This window comes from Aquarana catesbeiana, linkage group LG03 (assembly GCF_042186555.1).
Source record: "Aquarana catesbeiana isolate 2022-GZ linkage group LG03, ASM4218655v1, whole genome shotgun sequence".
Taxonomy (NCBI): Eukaryota; Metazoa; Chordata; class Amphibia; order Anura; family Ranidae; genus Aquarana; species Aquarana catesbeiana.
Genome location: NC_133326.1, coordinates 90,969,907 through 90,992,091, shown reverse-complemented (window position 1 = coordinate 90,992,091; position 22,185 = coordinate 90,969,907). Strand labels below are relative to the sequence as shown.

Genomic DNA, 22,185 nt, shown 5'->3' with positions numbered 1-22,185 from the left:
ATGATAATCTGTTTGGAGAGATTTATTGCATCTGCAGTACAGGAAGTGACTAACCTAGTGAAAATAACCTAAAAATTTTTTAAAGCTCTGGACACCGCTATTTTATTTTTTTACATAAGCACTGCCAATTTGTTAGTACTTAAGGAACTTTATGGAATCCCTGAGGGCTCCATTCAGTGGGGAGCCATGTTTTCAGCCACCCTCTGCATCAGAAACACCAGTTGTGCTGTTGTGACGAAACCCCCCCCCCCCCCCCGCACACACACTCTGCTGTGCCATTCACAAAATGCAGCTCATTGTGTGGGGAAGACTGACACACAACACCGTAACTGGTGTCAACCATACAAACTGCTCCAATGCAGCTGGAAGCGTGGCTCCCTGCTATAATATATCCACTCCTGAAGTACTAACAAAGTGACACTGTGTGTGTGAAATAAAAATTTTAGAAAATGTCTGTGCCTGGAGTTGGGCTTTAATCCTTCCCTACTCTAAAACTTCAAAATTTTTGGCTTTATATACACTTTCGGGTGTGCAAAGGGACAGATGCATCTTATTTTGTGCATTCTACCAATGTATATGTAATTTGTAATTAACTGAGTAGAACTGTGTTCCTCAACTGCAGTCCATGGTGACCACTACAATCTTCCCACTATATTCATTCCAACTCCTGGGACACTGTTGCCCATCCATGGCCCGCACATGATGCATCCACCTTCGGGACAGTCACTTCCACTTTTTGGGTGATCCTGCACCTATATATGCGGGAACTGCTTACTCATGGCCACAGTCCCCTCAGTTTTTTTTTTTTTTTCTTCTTTTTTTTTTTTTCTTGGTTACTGCGCACGGTCAGCAACTCAGTGATGCTGTGATCCCAGGACACCGCATCATCAGGGAAGAGGACCGAGGTGACGGACTTGTGGGTAGGTGCAGTGTGTGCAGCGGTTATGCCAGGCAGGATGACAACCCAATCGGGAACACTCACAAGGTGTAACAGCAATGTGTCAGAAGATGGAAGTCTCAGGGAAGCTGACAGCGTCTGTCTCGGAGTGGAATACGGCCTGGCCAGTCTGTACCCAGATTGGGAGGGTTCCAGAAGGATGGCGTATCCTTGCACTTTCCCTACTTCTCTGGAAATTTTCCCTGATGCTAAGCACTGTAACTGACAGACGAGTATCCTGTCCCTACACTACCACTTGCAAAATTCATGCCAAACCCAGGAGTCTAAAGTAGATTCTGGCTGACCCAAGATGTCCACCAAAGACCCATGGGGTGCCAGCATCCAATTGGATACTTCCTCCCTATGACCGAGGAAACCATAGGTTGCTTCTACCTGGAAGAGTCTGAAAAGCATGCACTGCTGGAACAGAAAGCAGAACACTGTAGCAGATCACACAATACATGAATACCTTATGCTACAAAGGTTTAACTCCCTAAACTCCTGCAAAAGAGAACTCTCTTGTTAGACTATGTTAATGACTTTGTGTAAAGGATAACTGTACCTTTTTGTAAAGGAGAACTGTATTTTGCAAAGAGAGCCTATCCTATAACCCCCCTTACCCACGCTTTTTTTTTTTTTAAATTAGATGTTTTTCTTGGCCTTTAAAATGCATCCTTGGTGGCCAGGATGTGAATATGTTTTTCTTAAGTTTTCTGCATTCTGCAATTCTGTTTTCCTAGCATTGCTAATATGTGCGAGTGCCACAAACTTTGAAACACTTGCTATTCAAAGTTTGGTGTCCCACATATTGAAACCAGCTGAATGATTCATCACATCCTCACGGGAACTCTTTGATACTGTCACATCCTGGTTCTGTTTGTCTATAATGCTTTTTTGCGTTTATAAGACCTCCAAATCTTGGTAAGATTCTAGTGATCTGTTTTTAGCATAGGTTAACTGCAGTGATATTGTGATTACCAGTGCAGGACTTGGGGGGTGCTTCTATTAATAAGTGTAATTAAGACACCTGGATAGCTTTTGAAGTCAAAGCCCACATGGTTGTTCACATGGAACAGAAATTCAGATTACTAGGATTTTCACAAAAGACTTTTCATCTAGTAAAGAGAAAAGGTTTGATTAAGTAGGAAAAAGTAATGATATATATTAAACCAGCAGTGCCATGCCTCTATCAATGTCCTTTTAGGAAATGGCTGTTATTTTGTGTATAAATACATGGCTTTCTTCCTAACTCTGAACCATTGGAGAAATATGAAAATTACCGGTAACTACATTCCAAATGGGATTTTGGTTTTTCTAAAATGTTATGATCTTCTTTTTTTTTTTTTTTTTTTTAATCATCTTTCTTAGTGGTGAAAGTGGAGCCGGGAAGACTGTAGCAGCCAAATATATAATGGGCTACGTTTCTAAAGTGTCAGGCGGTGGTCCTAAAGTACAGGTGAGAAAAGCATTCTTTATTGATAACGGATTCCTTCTTGAATGTAACCAAATTTCATCAAGGAGGGAAATATTACAAAGATTGAATAAATATTTCTAATTCCATTTTTTTACCCAGGGTTTGTGTGCTAATAACCTTTTGAAGCCACGTTAGTGTAAAGTGAAGAGCTTGGTCCTGCTCATTGCATATTTTTTTTCAGTTTTGGTATGTTTAATGCAAAGCTGATAAGAGAGCCAAGACGTCCTGCTCTGTTAAGCTGGCCATATATGGATTGAAATATGACCGGTTCAGCAGGAACCTGCTGAATTTCGATCCATGCATGGATGGTTCTTGTTCATTAAAGTCGATCTATTGAATTTGACTTCTCAGCAACTGGCTTGTTGGAAAAAATTTCTGCGCTTGCGGCCAGTCGGCTGCATCACTGATCAGTGTATTCTGATGGCTGGGAAGTCCTAATAAGCGCATGATACAGACCATTAATCCCACAATATTAATTTCTCCAATGAGGCAGGCGCAACATGTTGCAACAAATAAGCCTAATATCTGAGACATAAGAACATGGCTAGAAAAAGAAGTGCCTAATACTCCCATTTTCCCTTTTGTTGATAGTTAGTTTTTTTTACTATCCTGAAAGTTCTGCAGACCCTGTCTGTTCAATATCCTTACCTCAAATGACTCTATACTTCCCCATATACTCTTTGCTTTGATATTATTATAACCTCTCCCCCTTATTCACCAGCTCCTAGTGTCCATTTACCTTCCAGCATCACTCTATCACTCTGGATCCTTCTTCTGCATCCTGTCCAGACAGTAAAGCCTTGTACACATGGACCGAATGTTGGACTGCATCAGCCGGTTCAATTAAAACCAACCGACATTCAGCCCGTGTGTACTGCAGCTGGTCCAACAGAAGTTGCTCATTTGGCCAGCTTCTGTTGAAGGGACATGGCCGACTGGCTCCCGATCAGCGCTTTTAGCTAATGGCTGGTGGGGGAGTGTTCTGGCGGGGGACCCTCCCTCTGTCAGAACACAAAACAGCAGGAGATATCGCTGTACTAACATTGGATTGTTAGTATGGTGGCTCTGGCCTGAGCTGTCAGTTTTTTGCTTTTTTTGTTCAGCCCACTTAGTTGAAGGAAAAAAACTAGCAGTGTGTAATGGGCTTTACCCCACATCTGTGTCATGGACAAGCATCTTTTTGTAGTGGACACATATGTATGTGTATGGCCAGGATACCAGATCTCTCTCTGCACATATAAATCAAATAATGGCATTTGTCCGAGTTTGTACAGCCATGGCCAAAAGTTTTGAGAATGACACAAATGTTAATTTTGACAAAATCTGCTGCATCAGTTTTATGATGACAATTTGCATATACTCCAGAATGTTATGAAGAGTGATCAGATGAATTGCAATTATTTGCAAAGTCTCTCTTTGCTATGAAAATGAGCTTAATCCCATGAAAAAAATTTCCACTGCATTTGTGTAGAAGGCTTAGGGGTGCCCAAGAAAGTTCAGCAAGCGGAAGTACCATCTCCTACAGTTGGTTAAGCTGTGGGATTGTGGCACCACCAGTGCAGAGCTTGCTCGGGAATGGCAGTAGGCATGTGTGAGTGCATCTGCATGCACAGTGAGGTGAAGACTTTTGGAGGATAGCCTGGTATCAAGAAGGGCAGCAAAGAAGCCACTTCTCTCCAGGAAAACAATCAGGGACAGACTGATATTCTGCAAAAGGTACAGGGATTGGACTGCTGAGGACTGTGGTGAGGTAATTTTCTCTGATGAATCTCCTTTCCGATTGTTTGAGGCATCCAGAAAAAACCTTGTCTGGAGAAGAAAAGGTGAGCACTACCATCAGTCCTGTGTCAACAGTAAAGCATCCTTCATGTGTGGGGTTGCTTCTCAGCCAAGGGAGTGGGCTCACTCACAATTTTGCCTAAGAACACAGCCATGAATATAGAATGGTACAAAAACCCCTTCCGAGAGCAATGTCTCCTAACCATCCAAGAACAGTTTGGTGATGAACAATGCCTTTTCCAGCATGATGGAGCACCTTGACATAAGGCAAAAGTGATAACTAAGTGGCTTGGGGAACAAAACATCGAAATTTTGGGTCCATGGGCAGAAAACTCCCCAGACCTTTATCCCATTGAGAACCTGTGCTCCATCTTCAAGAGACAGGGGTGAACGAAAAAAAAAACTCCACAAATTCGGACAAACTCCAAGCATAGATTATGCACGAACGGGCTGCTATTGGTCAGGATGTGGCCCAAATGTTGATTGACAGCATGCCAGAGCGAGTTGCAGAGGTCTTGAAAAAGAAGGGTCAACACTGCAAATATTGACTCTTTGCATAAACTTATTGTAATTGTCAATAAAAGCATTTAACACTTATGAAATGCTTGTAATTATACTTCAGTATACCATTGTAACATCTGACAAAATGATCTAAAAACACCAAATTGTGTCATTCTCAAAATTTTTGGCCATGGCTCTACATGCATAACATGGCTGATTAAGTCTGATAATGGTTTTCTCTGTGTTCTCTTTTTCTAGCATGTTAAGGATATAATACTGCAATCAAACCCTTTATTGGAGGCCTTTGGTAATGCAAAGACAGTGAGGAATAACAATTCCAGCCGATTTGTAAGTCGCTGTCTTTTTTGTATTTGTTTTTTTTATTTAGTTCTAATAATTGTATAGCTGCACTTTGTCTACCAAAATAATATTTCTATATAAATAATAAATGTTAAAGTATACATAAATGGTGAAGAGCTGGGAACATAACTCTTACATGAGAAAAAACCTCAAGAACACAATATTTATGCAAATGATTTTTTTGACATGTCAGCACCCCTTTATTTTCTATGGGCCAAAAAACGTAGCTGACACTTTTTTTTTTTTTTTTTTTTTTTAATTTTTTTCTTCCCGCACACTGCAATACCAAGCATTTGTTTTGTTTGTATTCAATGGTTTTTATTCACTTTTAAGAATTAAGTGCAGGGATACAGATAGTTGTGTTTTTTTTTTTTTTTTTTTGTTTTTTTTATGAATGACCTACGCAAGTAAAGATATAGCAGTCAGCAGCAATGCACAGCAAAAACGTAATTTCTCATTCCGCAAACAGTGTTATTAAGAAGATAACATTAGATACCATGCAGAAGATGTAAAATGTGAAAGGGATCACATATACATCATACGTAATATGATTGGAATGGTAAACGCCGTAAAAAAGAGGGAAGAACAAAATATGTTGTGCGATATTTCAAATAAATGATCATGTGCGTACACTGCGCATGGTTGTACTGCACATTAACAGGGACTTATTTGCAGTACAGCATGCATGCAGAAATAGGAGAGGGCCCTCATACATACCTGCCTTAGACCCCTTTCACACTGAGGCGCTTTTCAGGCGCTTTCATGCTAATAAAAAAAGTGCCTGAAAAGCTAATGAAAACCTATTTTCATTAAAATGAATTAATGCTTTCACCCTGGGGCAGTGCGCTGGCAGGGCGGTGAAAAAAACGCCCCTCTCCATTGAAACGAATGGAAAGTTGTTCAAAAGCGCCTGGAAAAACTCTTCAAAAGCACTCAGTGTTTTACTGACAGTTTAGAAGCGCCTCAGTGTGAAAGGGGCCTTACTGTGTCATCTGACTTTTCAATCCGAGACAGAGGGGTTGATTTACTAAACCGAGGCAAAGAGAATGGAATCGTACAAGACTTTTCAATTCACTTAGGCCCCTTTCACACTGGAGCGCTTTGCAGGCCCTACCGCGCTAAAATCAGCACCTGCAAAGCGCCCTGAAACAGCCACTGCTGTGTCTTTCACACTGGTGCGGTGCGCTTGCAGGACGGAAAAAAAACTCCTGCAAGCAGCATCTTTGGAGCAGTGAAGGAGCGGTGTATTCACCGCTCCTAAACCGCTCCTGCCCATTTCAATCAATCAATCAAGGGTTTTAACCCTTTTTTGGCCGCTAGCGGGCGAATAGCGTAGCTAAAACGTCGGTAAAGCGCCAGCTAAAAATAGCAGTGTTTTACCGCCAATGTACCCACCGCCCCAATGTGAAACCGGCCTTAAGAAAAGTGAAAGTTCACTCAAAGCATACCCAATCACATGCAAGGAAATTAAAGGAGAAGTCCAGCCAAAGCTCGTTTGGCTGTACTTCTCTTGTGGATCACAGGATTGCAGTTCATTCTGCACTCCTGTGACCCGTTTTCAGCTTCAGCCTGCTGCTCCCTCCCCTTCCACAGCCAAGAAAACCAGTGAGCGCGCGGGGGGGGGGGGGGGGGGGGGGTGGTCAGAGACCCAGTGACCGACAGTCTGCTCACGGAGCACTGAAAACTGAGCAATCAGCGGTTCTTGATCACTCAGTTCTCAGTCTTAGAGGCGGCGGGGGACAGATGCTGTATCCACCTAGGTAAGTATGATTTAAAAAAAAACCCATACAACTTTTAGAAGAGGAAAAAAAAAAAATATATATATATATATATATATATATATATATATATATATATATATATATATATATATATATATATATATATATATATATATATATATATATATATATATATATATATATAAAATGTATGCTTGAATGATGGAAGTCAGCAGAGCTTTACCTCCTTCACTAATCCCTATATGAGTTCGGGGACATGCTTCCACATGGATGTCTGGGGGCGGCGGCTGTAAACGTGCAGCCACTGCGTCCCAATAGACCTATAGACCTCAATAGGACTGTCTGCACGTGGGGTGCATGGAAAACACAGGCCACTCATTAACGTACACCTTAGTTCACCCCATGTGAACAAGGCCTAATTGGACATTAATTTTGTGTACATGTTGCTCAATAAGGAATTATTTAGTGGATGTTATAAGAATCTGGTATAACATGATTGTTTTACACTCTCATGTTAAATAGGGAAAGTACTTTGAGATCCAGTTCAGCCCCGGGGGAGAACCAGATGGAGGAAAAATCTCTAACTTTTTACTGGAAAAATCTCGGGTGGTGATGAGAAATCCAGGAGAGAGAAGCTTTCACATTTTCTATCAGGTATTCCTGTTTTCTTTTATTTTTAAGATCTTGTATTCCACGGTACTGCTAGTTAACACCACGCAATATTTAAGTCTTAAGACTTTTAATTGGAACAAACCTTATGTCAGACATATTTTTACTTGCATTTGGCTCTGCTGGATCAGATCAGATTTCTTCCAAGAGATTATTGACTTTGAGACCTCTTCTCTGGTCAGTAGGAATGTCTGGGTGTTAATGTCATCTAAACATTATTAAATGTTTGCAGCATACTCCCAGGTCAACAGATGTTACTGTTCCAGTCTTCTAGCAGCTAGTGCTTGGCAGAATGTACAATTAAACAGTGCAAACTAATTATTACATTGTTATATTAACAATGTCTACAGATGACAAGTACATTTGTATTATCAAATCCACTTGTTTGCCTGAGAACATAACAGTTTGAGTACTAGATATTAAACTGAAGACATAGATTTTATCTATCTTATTTGGCGACATAATATGTATTAATTTTATGAAATTCTAATAAATATCACCAGCTATATAAGACTATATAGAATAGAATAATTATAAGTTCTTGTTTCTACAACAGTTCATTTTTTTGTGTACCATATGATTAAGTCCTAAATGGTAACGTATAAAATTGCCTAAAGTAATATACAGGTGTGTTAAAAAAAAATAGCAGGTCAGCATCACTAAACAGATCAGTCACTGTTTTTGGTATAAATGATATTTCGACATGGCAAATAATTTACTAGTTGGTGTAGTAGAGTAATAGAAAACCAACAGTCATGACATGCATGTTGCTTATTCTGTGTAATTGGATCATTAATTGAAACCGGTGTGTTCCAAATTATAGAAGTGTGGAAGTGGATGACCTGTACCTGTCAAACAGGTACCCACTCCCCCCTCCCAAATGTGACACCGGGGGGGGGGGGGGGGGGGATCAGATGAGCAGAGCTTCCACTTTTGGGAAGAGCTCTGCTTTAAGGACGAAGGCAGCAAATGTACATGCTGGGTATAGAGCATTTCTTTCTGAAAATCTGAGTAAAATGGGTCGTTCCAGACATTGTTCAGAAGAACAGTGTACTTTGATTAAAATGTTGATTGGAGAGGGGAAAACCTATAAAAAGTGCAGAAACTGATAGGCTGCTCAGCTAAAATGATCTCAAATGCTTTAAAATGGCAACCAAAAAAATGCACTGGACTGCATGGGGAGAACTGGCCCTAAGGCTAGGTTTAGACATGCGGCAGCCTTTGATGTGCCTCTGAAAAGTGATCTGCACTGGATTATTTTTAAGAGGCGTTTGACAAGTGGTGAAGAGGTAATATATCTCCTCCGTTCCTGTTTCAATCCTGTAAATCACAAATACAAGAAAAACTGCCCCTCAAAAGCCGCCTGCTTGAACTTTTTTTTGGTTCTCCTCTCGCTGTAGCTGCCAGCTCCTCCAAGAGCATGTTTTAATCCCAACAGCAAACTTAGGGGAACACTCAACTACAATCAGCTACATCCACTGGTAAACACTAAGGATGAGCTCCGGCACACTCCACGTGTAGAGCCCGCTAGGAAGTCGGCACGGCGCTGCGCTAATCACAGGCAGTGAGACATTTTCCTGATGTGCGGCTGCAGAGATCGAGGAATGTCTCACTGCCTGTGATTAGCGCTGGAGTGTGCGAACACGCCCGAGCTCATCCTTACTGTTCAGGTGCCAGAAGTTGGTTGACTCCATGTAACACAGATGTGACGCAGTTCTCAGAAACAACTAAATATTTAGTTCAGTGATTCACAGAAAAGCTAAATCAAGCATTTTTCAGTTTATACAGTAAGTGTTTGAGGTTGTAAAGAAAATGCAGACTGCTATTTTTTGGAAAAGCCAAATATTCCTTTTTTTCACTTTCTGTAAAGTAATAAATTTGAAACCTTTTTTTTCTTCATGTTTTGATTTGGAATGGACAGCAGTGTTCCCAATGCTTTTGCGTGTATGGAAATCAAAGCTATTAAGGATTTTGAGTTTTAATTTCACTTTTTTAAACACACTGCTAATATTTTTACCACAACTGTATGTGCTTGTTTACTCTCAATATCCACATGCTGATTCTACCATCTACACTGCTCATGAACAAAAGCTAGCAAAGTGCTCTTTCACACTGACATTCAGGGGGGTGGTAAAAACGGATGGCTGAGCCATGGTTTAACTAGCTGCCCAGCGGAATTATAATATTACAGCCTGACAGGGCTGTGCACACACCACAGCCACAATGCTTTGCTGCATTTTTAACTTGGATTGTGAAGTTCAACAGGCAGTACCACCTGTCAGACTAGCCTGTTGAGGTCAGTGGGGCCACACCACAGTTTTGGCATTATCCCATAATGTAAAATTGTTTTAACCTCCTGATGCCTGTCAGCTGCTGCTATGTTGCCCTCTGAAATGCAATCATCCACCATAGATTGCCCTTCTTAAAGAGCCCTAAATACTGTGGGCCTTCCAGTAATAGAAGGTCAAATGCATAACTTCCAACTGTTCCTGATTTGAAGGGGGACTGTCCTTCTTTTGGAACAAAGCTCCTCTGCCCATTTTCCCATCCATCCACCTGATGGGGATCCGTTTTCCCATCCGTCTGCCCAATGGGGGATCCCTTTCCCACCACTGCTGCAGGGGATGACAAAAATCTGGCTTGCATTTTAGGGCAGACTTCTGGGAAAATCAGTGAGCCAATTATACAAGCAGGAAATGACATTCCTGGGGTGTGTTTTGTACACCATCTGTGTACAGAATGCCTCCCAAGTACCCATATTGAATTTTACAGAAAGTTACAGCATTGCAGATTGAAAAGTCAAGGCAATTTTTAATAAAATTCAATTACAATATGACTTGTGTCACTATTGTATATGCTATATATTTTTTTTATTGCTATTTTTTTTCCCTCCACTAAAGTGGAGTTACCATATAAGCTGCCCAAAGATGGATCGAAATCTGGCCAGTTCAGGGTTCTATGCCCATTCTCACTCGATGGAAATGTTGGAAAATGTTTCTTGATCAGCGGGCTGCAGCCACATGTCAGTGAATTCTGACAGAAGAACAGTCCAGGGGGAATATTTCCTCCATCCACCTCGCTTGTGTGGATGTAGTAATCCATTTTTTTTTTTTTTTTTTTTTTAATCAGTCTACTGGCTGATGAGAAAAACGGAATCTATGGTCAACCTTATTTTGTTAATAAAAAGGAAGTAAGCTTCCTCTGCTGACATTTACCTATAGGGAAGCCTATAATCAGGCTTTCCTATAGGTAGTGTAAATATCTCCTAAACCTGTGCCCGTATACTGCTGATGGGTATACACCAAGACGGGTGAAAATGGAAGCAGCTGCAGCTTCTGACATTGCAGCGCTAGAACGGGCTTGTTTTAATGCAAGTTTCACATAATGTGCTAGTATGCAATGCATACTAACACATTATGACTTTACCTTGCAGACTAGCACATTATGACTTTACCTTGCAGGAAGAAGGAAAAAAAAAAAAAACTCTTCCGGCGGTATACAACTGCTTTAATTGCTATTTTGCCTATTTTATCACTCAGCTGTATTTTAAAGGCGATAAGCCATGCAATATTCTATGTAAATGTGAAGTTTAATGTCAAAATAGATAAGATAACATGTGCAGTAAGTGCACCACTAACACTCCAGTGTGAAAACCAACTTTACGTCCAACCCAATTTTGCAACTTTGAACTGTACTTATTTTAACCATTTGATGTACAGTATCCAAGTGGATTATACATTGTATTTTCAGGACAGATTGGGCTTTCATTTGTTGGGAAATGTTATTGCATATCTCCTGATGTTTGTTTTTTTTTTGTTTTTATTATTATTATTTTTATTATTATCAAAACTGGCCCAAAATGATAAAAAAAACAAAAAAAAAACATTTTTTTTAAAATTCAACTGTATATTTTTATGCCATAACCATGACCCATCGCCAATAAAACCCACAAAATAAATTCTCCTACCCCTGACAATTGCGGCGATAGTACGTGTGTGTCATCTGTTCTTTGTACCCCTAGAAGGGCCACGAAAGAATAGTACGTATTTTGTGTGGGTTTTTTTTTTTTTCTTTTTTTTCGTCCTACCTACACGCTGACACTAAATATAAAAAACGTTTCTTCTTACCGAAACACACTTCTACTGGCACTAACTGATACACTGCCATTAAGGCCCATTTCACATTTGTGCAACTTGTCCTGCGACTTGGGACTGAAAAGTTGCATGACAAGTTGTATCCCATGATTTCCAATGAGTACCATTCAGATCTGTGCGACTTCAAAGTAGTCCCTGCACTACTTTGGTCCAACTTTGATGTGACTTGAGGTCCATAGACCTCAAGATTACACAGGCATTGCTTAAAGTCACGGCAAAATCTTGTGACTTTCGGGTCCCACAAATTTTTTTTTTTTTTTTTGGCACCAAAAACGCAGCTTTCCATTAAAACTATTGTAAATTGCTGTTACGCCTATTTGCATTTTTTGGTGTGTTTTTTGAGTCACATGTCCATTTTGCACAGGTACAGGCAAGCCAAAAACGCACCAAAAACGCGCAGGAAACACATCTGAATTGCATATGCGTTTTACTGCAGTTTTGCTACAGAGCAGTGTGAAAGGGCCCTTAGTGACCACTGTGATAGCCAATCAGAGCTTATCATAGCAATCATGTGAACAGGATCTGGTTCCTTCGGGTCCTCATTGTTAATAGAGAACCTGTGCTCCCAGCACCAACACAAGAACACATACACCTGGACGCCCCTATGTGTTATGTGGTCATGAAGGGGTTAAAATAGACAGTTTAGTGACATTTGGTGTTTTAGCAAACCTAATGTGTGTTTGTGTGTTTGTGTGTGGTAAATGCTCCGCGTGCTAAAGGTAGAGGATTGAAAAATCCATTTTCCATCATAAACGTGAGCAAATAAAACACTCTAATGAAAATACCTCATGTGTTCATGTTTTTGTGAACTGAGCCATTTGTCAGGGGCCTTATATACCTTTTTTTATATTTGCTGCACTTCATAGATTTTATGTATAACTGTTTTTTTGATTTTTTTTTTTTTTTTTTTTTTTTTTTTAATATTATAAGATTGCAGCTTTACCTTTTATTTTTATCTGAAAGGTTCGGCGGTGCTGCTGTGTGATAAATTTAGATTTTACATTACATATTTCTATACATCTGTTGGACTGAGCTCAGAGGTTCTTGGAGTCCAGCAACATGGAAAATAAATTAACATATGAGCAGCTTTTAAGTTGCTGTATAAGAGAAACTAGGGTCTCCATTTGGCTGGTCACAACATCCTGTACAGCACAGCTGATATCAGTGGAATGCCCCCCCCCCCCTTTTTTTTTTTTTTTGTGTATAGCCATTTTCAGCATATCTTTGCGGTCAATGTACATTACCCCATGTTTTGTCTCTCTAAACAAAAATCCAGTGAGCTCCCAACTTCCTGTTTAAATGACAACACAATAGGGTTGATTTACTGAAAGCCCCAGAAGATTTACCCCCTCCTTCATGACAATGCCATTTTTTTGCAATACGGCACTAGTGGCATTACTTTAACTGACAATTGCGTGGTCATGTGGCCCTGTACCCAAATAAAACTGATGTCCCTTTTTTTTTTTCTTCACACAAATCAAGCTTTCTCTTGGTGGTATTTGATCACCTAGCCAATACTTTTTTTTTTTTATCTAATTTCTTCATCAATTTTAGGTCAATATGTTATCTGCTACAAATTTTTGGTAAAAAAAATCCCAATAAGCGTATGTTGATTGTAGACGCTATAACTTTTGCACAAACCAAACTATGGAATATTTTTATGGAATTTGTATTTATTTTTTTAAAGATAAGTATGTAAATGTGCATGTATTGCAGAGTTGTATTGCATTTTGATTTTATTTTGCATAGACATACACTTTCAGTCTGCCTTTTTCACCAAACCTATGCAATGCTTAGCATATGTTTTTAAGGAGTAAAGCATGAGGGCTTCTTCACACCATATACATTAAAGGGGTTGTAAAGGTAATTTTTTTTTTTTTTTTTTTAAATAACAAACATATCATACTTACCTTCACTGTGCAGCTCGTTCTGCACAGAGTGGCCCCGAACCTGGTCTTCTGGGGTCCCTCGGCGGCTGTTTCAGCTCCTCCCCGCAAGCATTTACCACCTTAATGCGAGCTCCCTCGCATGGTGGTGAGTGCTTGCGGGCGCGCTCCCGTGATACAGCCGGCGGCTATAGCCGCTCGCTGTATCACTCGGCCCCGCCCCCCGGCGCGCCGCGTCATCGGATGTGATTGACAGCAGCGCGAGCCAATGGCTGCGCTGCTTTCAATCCATCCACTGCAGCCAATCAGCGACCAGGCTGAGCTGCAATGAGGACGAGCAGCGAAGATTCGAGGCGTCAGGTAAGTAAAACGGGGGGGCTGGGGGCGGCGGTACTGTCAAAAGTTTTTTCACCTTAATGCATAGAATTTTTATCTTTACAACCCCTTTAAGTCATGGATTTTTTACCATATTCCAACGAAAGTAAACTGTATAGGAAAGAGTCCCTTGTTTTCTTTAGAATCTGTTGACACTTGTTTGTTGCTTTGCAGTGCATTGGAAAAAGCCCTATATACTACATTTTGTGTTCATTGACCTGCATTTAAAAAGTTTGAGTCCGTAGAGTTCTTTAACAAATGTAACGCAGCAGTAAGTATTTGAATTCAATTCCAGAGCAATAGTCAAAAGTAAGCAGCAGTAATCAATGTATCAAAGAGTTGGTCCACAGAAGGTAGAACATTTTCAATTTTCATGAACACCATCTGAATTCCATAAAGGAATCACATGTTCATATGAATGCATTTTCAAAATCTGGTACATTCAGTAAAGAACAATGACCATGTGAAGGCCAGTAAATAATATAAATAAATATATAAGAATAATAAAGACGTTCGTTTTTTTTGCAACATAATTTGTGATTGATTGCTATGGGTTACTACTCTTTGGACTTTGCTTGTTACCATTAGTATATTAACTCAACTAATCTGTTTATTATACATTTCTGAAATAATTTACTCTGATGTTTTTTCCTGTTGTCAGATGATCGAAGGTGCTTCTAAGGAGCAAAGGAATGACCTTGGCATAACAACCATCGATTACTATCATTATCTAAGCCAGTCTGGATCTTACAAAGTGGATGACATCAATGACAAGAGAGACTTTCAAGAAACTATGGTACCACATGTGTATTTTCTGTGTATTGATGTGTTCTGTAGCCTTTTAATAAATTTCCAGTTCACGTGGGTTCAAGCAGTATTAAACCGCTGAAAGTTTTTTTTTTTTTTTTTTTTTTTCTTTTTTGCGACCCCTGCAAAGTAATGTCATAATGTGCTAGTATGCGATGCATACTGGCACATTATGTTAAACTTACCTTTTACCTTTTTAAAAGTAAGCACGAGATGTCGGAGCTGCAGGCGCTTCTTTCTTCACCCGTCCTTCCTTCCCGGGTAGCGGACTCCGGCTGTGTGGCTGGCCGGAGACGATATGACGTCATTCCCATGCATGCGTGCTGGAGCAAGAGTTCACAGCACATGGCTCTGAGGGAACGGCCCGGGTGGCCGTTCCTTCAGAGCGCGTGCACCAATGATGTCACTGGCTGCATGTACAGTATGACGGTGCACGTTTAGGAGATATTTACACTACCTATAGGGTAAGTTTTACTATAGGCTTACCTATAGGTAGATATCAACCAAGGGAGTTTACTCCCACTTTAAGTGCAAAAAAAAATGGTTAATTGCTAAATATCTGTGATGAAGAAGCCATTTGATTCAATATGAAAAGAGGATTCCAAACTGTGCATTAAACTATAATTATGAAGAAGCATTTAAAGGATTTTTTTAATCTACAATTTAAAATGTTTTGTGAATAAATGTATCATTGCAAATTATACCAATATACATTGCCTTGAAAAATAATTCATACCCCTTGAAACTTTCCACATTTTTGTCATGTTACAACCAAAAACATGTATTTTATTGGGATTTTATGTGATAGACCAACACAAAGTGGCACATAATTGGGAAGTGTAAGGAAAATGATAAATGGTTTTCATTTTTTTTTACAAATAAATATCTGAAAAGTGTGGTGTGCATTTGTATTCAGCCCTCTTTTACTCTGTTCTAGTGGAACCAGTTGCCTTCAGAAGTCACTAATTAGTAAATCTAGTCCACCTGTGTGTAATTTAATCTCAGTATAAATACAGCTGTTCTGTGAAGCCCTGGAACACACCAGACAGGTCAGGGATAAAGTTGTGAAGTTTAAAGTAGGGTTAGATATAAAAAAAATATCCCAAGCTTTGAACATCTCACGGAGCAATGTTTGGAATGCATCATCCGAAAATGGCAAGCGTATGGCACAACTACAAACCTACCAAGACATGGCTGTCCACCTAAGCTGACAGGCTGGGCAAGGAGAGCATTAATCAGAGAAACAGCCAAGAGGTCCATGGTAACTCTGGGGAAGCTGCAGAGATCTACAGCTCAGGAGGGAGAATCTCTCCACAGGACAACTATTAGTCATGCACTCCACAAAGCTGGCCTTAAGAGTAGCAAGAAGAAAGCCATTGTTGAAAGAAAGCCATATAAAGTCCCATTTGCAGTTTGCGAGAAGCCATGTGGGGGAAACAGCAAACATGTGGAAGAAGGTGCTCTGGTCAGATGAGACCAAAATTGAACTTTTTGGCCTAAAAGCAAAATGCTATGTGTGGCGGAAAGCTAACACTGCACATCACCCTGAACATACCATGCCCACTGTGAAACATGGCGGTGGCAGTATCATGTGGGGATGCTTTTCTTTAGCAGGGACAGGGGAGCTGGTCAGAGTTGATGGGGGAAGATGGATGGAGCCAAATACAGGGCAATCTTAGAAGAAAACCTGTTAGTTTGCAAAAGACTTGAGACTGGGGGGGGTTCACCTTTCAGCAGGTCAACGACCCTAAATGTACATCCAGAGCTATAATGGAATGGTTTAGATCAAAGCATATTCATGTGTTAGAATGGCCCAGTAAAAGTCCAGACCTAAATCCAATTGAGAATCTGTGGCAAGACTTGAAAATTGCTGTTCAGACGCTCTCCATCCAATCTGACAGAGCTTGAGATATTTTGCAAAGAATGGGCAAAAATTTCACTCTAGGTGTGCAAAGCTGGTAGAGACATACCCAAAAAGACTTGCAGCTGTTATTGCAGAGAAAGGTGGTTCTACGTGGTATTCACTTGGGGGCTGAATACAAATGCACGCCACACTTTTTAACATATATATTTGTAAAAAATTCTGAAAACCATTTATCATTTTCCTTCCACTTCACAATTATGTACTGTTTTGTGTTGGTCTACCACATAATATCCCAATAAAATACATTTATGTTATTGGTTGTAACATGACAAAATGTGGAAAATTCCAAGGGGTTTGAATACTTTTTCAAGGCACTGTATCTATGCATCATATTGGAAATAATATACTCCAGTGAAACCTAAAGCTTTGCATTCAAACAAAGGGAATATGGCCTGCTTTATGAATGGCTCCAATCTTTAACCTATTATTCATAGTCTGGCTGCTTTGATCACTATAGTTATTAGTACCATCCTACTCTAAATACGTAAATTCAGCCCCGTGTGCTGCTTGCTCTCTGACAGGTCTTTCTGTCTTGGCTATTCCTGTGCCAACCCTTGCTTCCTTGCCTACACACATTAGGCCACAACATAGAATTCTGGGTAAAACACATCCTACCTAGAAGCAATGTGATAATCTTACACTCTCGGGAATTGTAAAAATGTGTGGACTTCCTTATTACAGTTTCAGTGTTTTATTGATATCCCTTCATTGGTTTTTATTGTTATCGGCTAAATATGACTGATCAAAGGTTTCTGCACAACATTGTAGACTATTGAAGTACAGGCATGTGAAAAGGAAGTACACCCTATAGAAATTATTGAGTTATAAACATGGTTAAAGCAGCAAACACTAGATCATTCAAACATTGCCTACAGATGAAGGTGATATACTTGAACAAATGATACATAAATGTAATATGATGTATTCAGTGAGGATGTTTGCCAGCACACCGTGGTTTGGCAAGGTAGCGTCCAAATAGATTTTTTTTATTGCATGATCACATCACAGAGCAGGTAGTGCTACCTGCCCTGTGATGTGATCATGCAATAAAAAAATCAATTTTCACGCTACCTTGTCGATCCATGGTGTGCCTGCAAATATCCTCATTGTGACTTTCTAATCCAGTTTCCAGCTGTTGGTTTCTGCAGCACCCAAATTTTCTAGAGCTTTATCCAGGAACGTGTGCGATGGGAATATGAAGTATTACTTGTGGTGTATTAATTCTCATAAAATGCAATAAAAGGTAAAATAAGTACACCCCTACATTTCACCACCTTTTCAAATCAATGAACACTAAAATGGTATTTTCCAGATTGGGTGCCAATGTTCAGAACCACCAAAGGGAGAAGGCAAGTGGAACCTATAATTCTTACACCACCTAGCGCTAGAGTCTGTCATTCTCTTTGCTATTGATGAATGTGGTGCCATTGTTCCAGGACCAAAAGGGTTCTCGAAGACTCTCAGAAAGACGGTTGTGGGTACCCAGGAGTCTACAAGAGATTTAGAGAGATCACCAAATTATTTATGTTGTCATTCTACTGTAAGAAAAATAAACTACAACTGGCACCAGTTTCAAACAACTGGTAATTTTGTCCAAGACTGGCCAAGAGCTGACAGTCTGCTGAAAGAAGCCTCTAAGTACCCCAACTTTTTAATATAGGATCCTTCAGGTGATTCTTATAACAGTTTGTGTCAAAGTGCACTTATGTACAATCAGAAAAAGCTATAATCAATTTAACCTTAATGGTAATTGTACCAGGAAAAAGCATTTGCTGTCCACAAAACAATACAGCAAGACTACAGTTTGACATTGTTGCAGAAGACCTGGTCTCTACTTAAATGAGCAATGTGTTGTGGAATGATGAATCAAAGGCAGTTCTTTGGCCATAGTTACTATAGACATGTTTGACACAAACCAAATACAGCATTTCAGGAGAATAACCTCTCACCAACTGTGAAGCAAGGTGGTTAAAATAGTATGGTTTGGGGTTGCTTTGCTGCTTCAGGATCTGGGCAGCATGTGGTCATTAAAAGAAGTATGGGTTTTTGTTTTGTTTTTTGATTCATACTTGCCTAGGTAGATGCAGCATCAGTCCGATACTGCATCTGTCCCCCAGCGCCTCTGCACTGAGAACCAAGCGATCCAACACCACCAATCGCTCGGTTCTCACAGCTCCCTGAATAGAGAATTGGTGACTGTCCATCACAGCTCTCTGCTCTTCCCCCTCCTCACTCACTGCAGCGCTGGGCTGTGGAGGGGGCGAGAGTGGGCGGCTCAGGCTCTCAGTGGCTCGCTAAGAGCTTGAGCCAGGTGCCAGTCCAGGCATCTAGGCGGATCTCGACTCCATGGTCGTGATGACGCCGAGCCTGGACCAACTCTGTGACATCAGCAGAGAGCGGACTTCAGCCCACTCTCTGCTGCAAACGGATCACAGGAGTGCAAAACGAACTGTGATCCATAGGAGAAGTACAGCCAAACAAGCTAAGTCGACTATGAATTCTGCATCACATCAAAGTGTGCTTAACGAGAATATGAGACCATCTGTCTAAAAGTTGAAGCAAAAATGGAAATTAATATTTTAACACAATCTGAAGCACACTAGAAAAGATTTGAAACAGGCAGTTAATGCAAGGGAACCCAGAAATATTGTGCAACTGCAGAAATGTTGCTTGTAACAATGTCCAACAAAAATATCAAAGTCAAGAAAGCTGGTTGACTATTAAAGCGGAACTAAAGCCATCATTTTAAGCTTCCCAAAACCATTACTTTCAAGGCCTGCTGTGAATGGTATCTGTCACATTCAGAGACATTTCTGCTCTCCGCAGAAATGTCAGGCCCTCAAATAGCTGGTGTCATAACTGTTGATGCATGCAGCACCATGGAAACAGCAGATCAAACAAGGGCGAACATGGCAACTCCCTTTGCATGTAAAGGATAGAGGGTTTGAAAAGGCAAAATGTCCATGCATTTTCATTTATCACCATTATCTATGAAGATCTAATGTTTGTCTGTTCAGTTATGTTGACAAAGTTGGCAAATGCCATGGGTGTGCTTTTTTCACATGTTGGCATATCAGTGCTATCATAAAAATATAAGCGCAATATATTCCTTTTAAAATGCAGTGCTAGTTAACAATAGCCACATAATCGTACCATGCAATATTTTCCATAGTAAGAAAACCAGGTAAATCCAGTATTCAAAAATATTTCTAGAAGAGTTAACTGGAGACTAAATCAATTGTCTTTTCTTTCCTTCTTAGCATGCCATGAATGTTATTGGAATTTTTGCAGAAGAGCAAGCTATGGTGCTGCAGATTGTAGCTGGAATTCTACACTTGGGCAATCTTAGCTTCAAGGAGAAAGGCAACTATGCAGCAGTAGAGAGTGAAGAGTGTAGGTATTTCTTACATCTCCGAGTAGCTGTATCTTGTGTCAGCTACAGATTGCTTAGCTATGGCTTAAAAGGAACAAAGTTGCAATGTAGTGCAACATCGCATAAGATTTTTCATTTTTTTGTCTTTAAAAAAGGGTTATAATTTGATGCAGTACAGAATCTATTGGGAAATCTTTTGGTGAATGCTTCTACTATCTGACAGACTTACAGATGTGAAAACAGAGGAAAGAAATGATCGTATATGCCTTACTCTCTAGAAATGAGATTGGCAACCACATATTGCCATTTTGAGAATCTTGGTAGAACTTAGTAGTTCTGGTACTAGGTAAGGGCCTTTCTTTTATAATCCTCTTGCTTCCCCTTGACGATCCCAGTAAGGTTAGAGCAGTCAGGTAATTGGTAATTCCCATTTACGGAGGCGTCCTTAAAGTGAACCTTTGAAGTTTTTTGGATTGCAAGTCAAGATCCATAGTGTGCTGGCGAAAATGTGTATTTACACTGCTTTGAAAAAGTATTCATACCCCTTGACATTTTTCATATTTTTTTCATGTTACCACCAAAAATGTAAATGTATTTTATTGTGATTTTATGCGATAGACCAACCCAAAGTGGCACATAATTGTGAAGTGGAGGGAAAATGATAAATGGTTTTTATTTTTATTTATTTTATTATTTTTTTTTTTTTTTAACAAATTATCTGAAAAGTGTGGTCTGCATTTCTGTTCAACCCCCTTTACACTGATACCCCTAACTAAAATCTAGTGGAACCAATTGCCTTCAGAAGTCACCTAATTGGTAAATAGAGACCACCTGTGTGTAGTTGAATCTTAGTATAAATACAGCTGTTCTGTGAAGCCCTCAGAGGTTTTTTAGAAAACCTTAGTAAACAAACAGCATCAGGAAGGCCAAGGAACTGACCAGACAGGTCAGGGATAAAGTTGTTGAGAAGTTTAAAGCATTTTTAGCATATGTAAAAATATCCCACATTTTTTAATCCATTATCCGAAAATGGAAAGAGTATGGCACAACTGCAAACCTACCAAGACATGGCCGTCCACCTAAACTGACAGGCTGGGCTGAGCATTAATTGGAGAAGCAGCCAAGAGGTCCATGGTAACTCTGGAGGAGCTGCAGAGATCCACAGCTCTGGTGGGAGAATCTGTCCACAGGACAACTATTTGTCGTTCACTGCACAAATCTGGCCTTTATGGAAGAGTGGCAAGAAGAAAGCCATTGTTGAAAGAAAGCCATCACTAGTCTTGTTTACAGTTTGCGAGAAGCCATGTGGGGGACACAGTAAACATGTGGAAGAAGGTGCTCTGGTCAAATTAGACCAAAATTGAACTTTTTGGCCTAAAAGCAAAACTCTATGTGTGGCGCAAAACTAAAACTGCACATCCCCCTGAACACACCATCCCACCGTGAAACATGGTGGTGACAGCATGTTGTGGGAATGCTCTTCTTCAGCAGGGAAGCTGGTCAGAGATGATGGGAAGATGGATGGAGCCAAATACAGGGCAATCTTATAAGAAAACCTGTTAAAGTCCGCAAAAGACTTGAGACTGGGGCGGAGGCTTTACCAGAAGGGACAGGGAAGCCGGTGAGAGTTGATGAGAAGATGGATGGAGCCAAATACAGGGCAATCTTAAAAGAAAACCTGTTAAAGTCTGCAAAAGACTTGAGACTGGGGCACAAGTTCATCTTCCAGCAGGACAACGACCCTAAACATATAGGCAGAGCTACAATGGAATGGTTTAGATCAAAGCATATTCATGTGTTAGAATGGCCCAGTCAAAGTCCAGACCTAAATCCAATCGAGAATCTGTGGCAAGACTTGAAAATTGCTGTTCAGACACACTCCGTCCATTCTGACAGAGCTTGAGCCATTTTGCAAGGAAGAATAGGCAACATTTTCACTCTTTAGATGCAAAGCTAGTAGAGACATACCCAAAAAGACTTGCAGCTGTAATTGCAGAAAAATGTGGTTCTACAAAGTATTGACACGGGGGCTGAATACAAATGCACGCCACACTTTTCAGAAATTTCTTTGTAAAAAATTTTGAAAAGCATTTATCATTTCCTCCTCCAGTCAGTCCTCACACACTGTCCAAGAGCTCTATCTCCAGCTCTCCGTCCTCTGCTTTTGTGAGTCTGAGTTTTACAAGGATGTACAGGACAAATGG

General features: G+C 40.2%; 1 protein-coding gene across 1 annotated transcript in view; it reads left to right on the top strand.

The window, feature by feature from the left end:
- MYO1E (myosin IE) overlaps positions 1 to 22,185 on the top strand; it is a 235,103-nt gene that overhangs the window by 93,127 nt on the left and 119,791 nt on the right. The window contains exons 5-9 of the mRNA XM_073618829.1: positions 2,306 to 2,393; positions 4,950 to 5,039; positions 7,316 to 7,447; positions 14,539 to 14,673; positions 19,869 to 20,001. Coding sequence (XP_073474930.1) covers positions 2,306 to 2,393; positions 4,950 to 5,039; positions 7,316 to 7,447; positions 14,539 to 14,673; positions 19,869 to 20,001 — 578 coding nt within the window. The remainder of the gene's footprint in view (positions 1 to 2,305; positions 2,394 to 4,949; positions 5,040 to 7,315; positions 7,448 to 14,538; positions 14,674 to 19,868; positions 20,002 to 22,185) is intronic.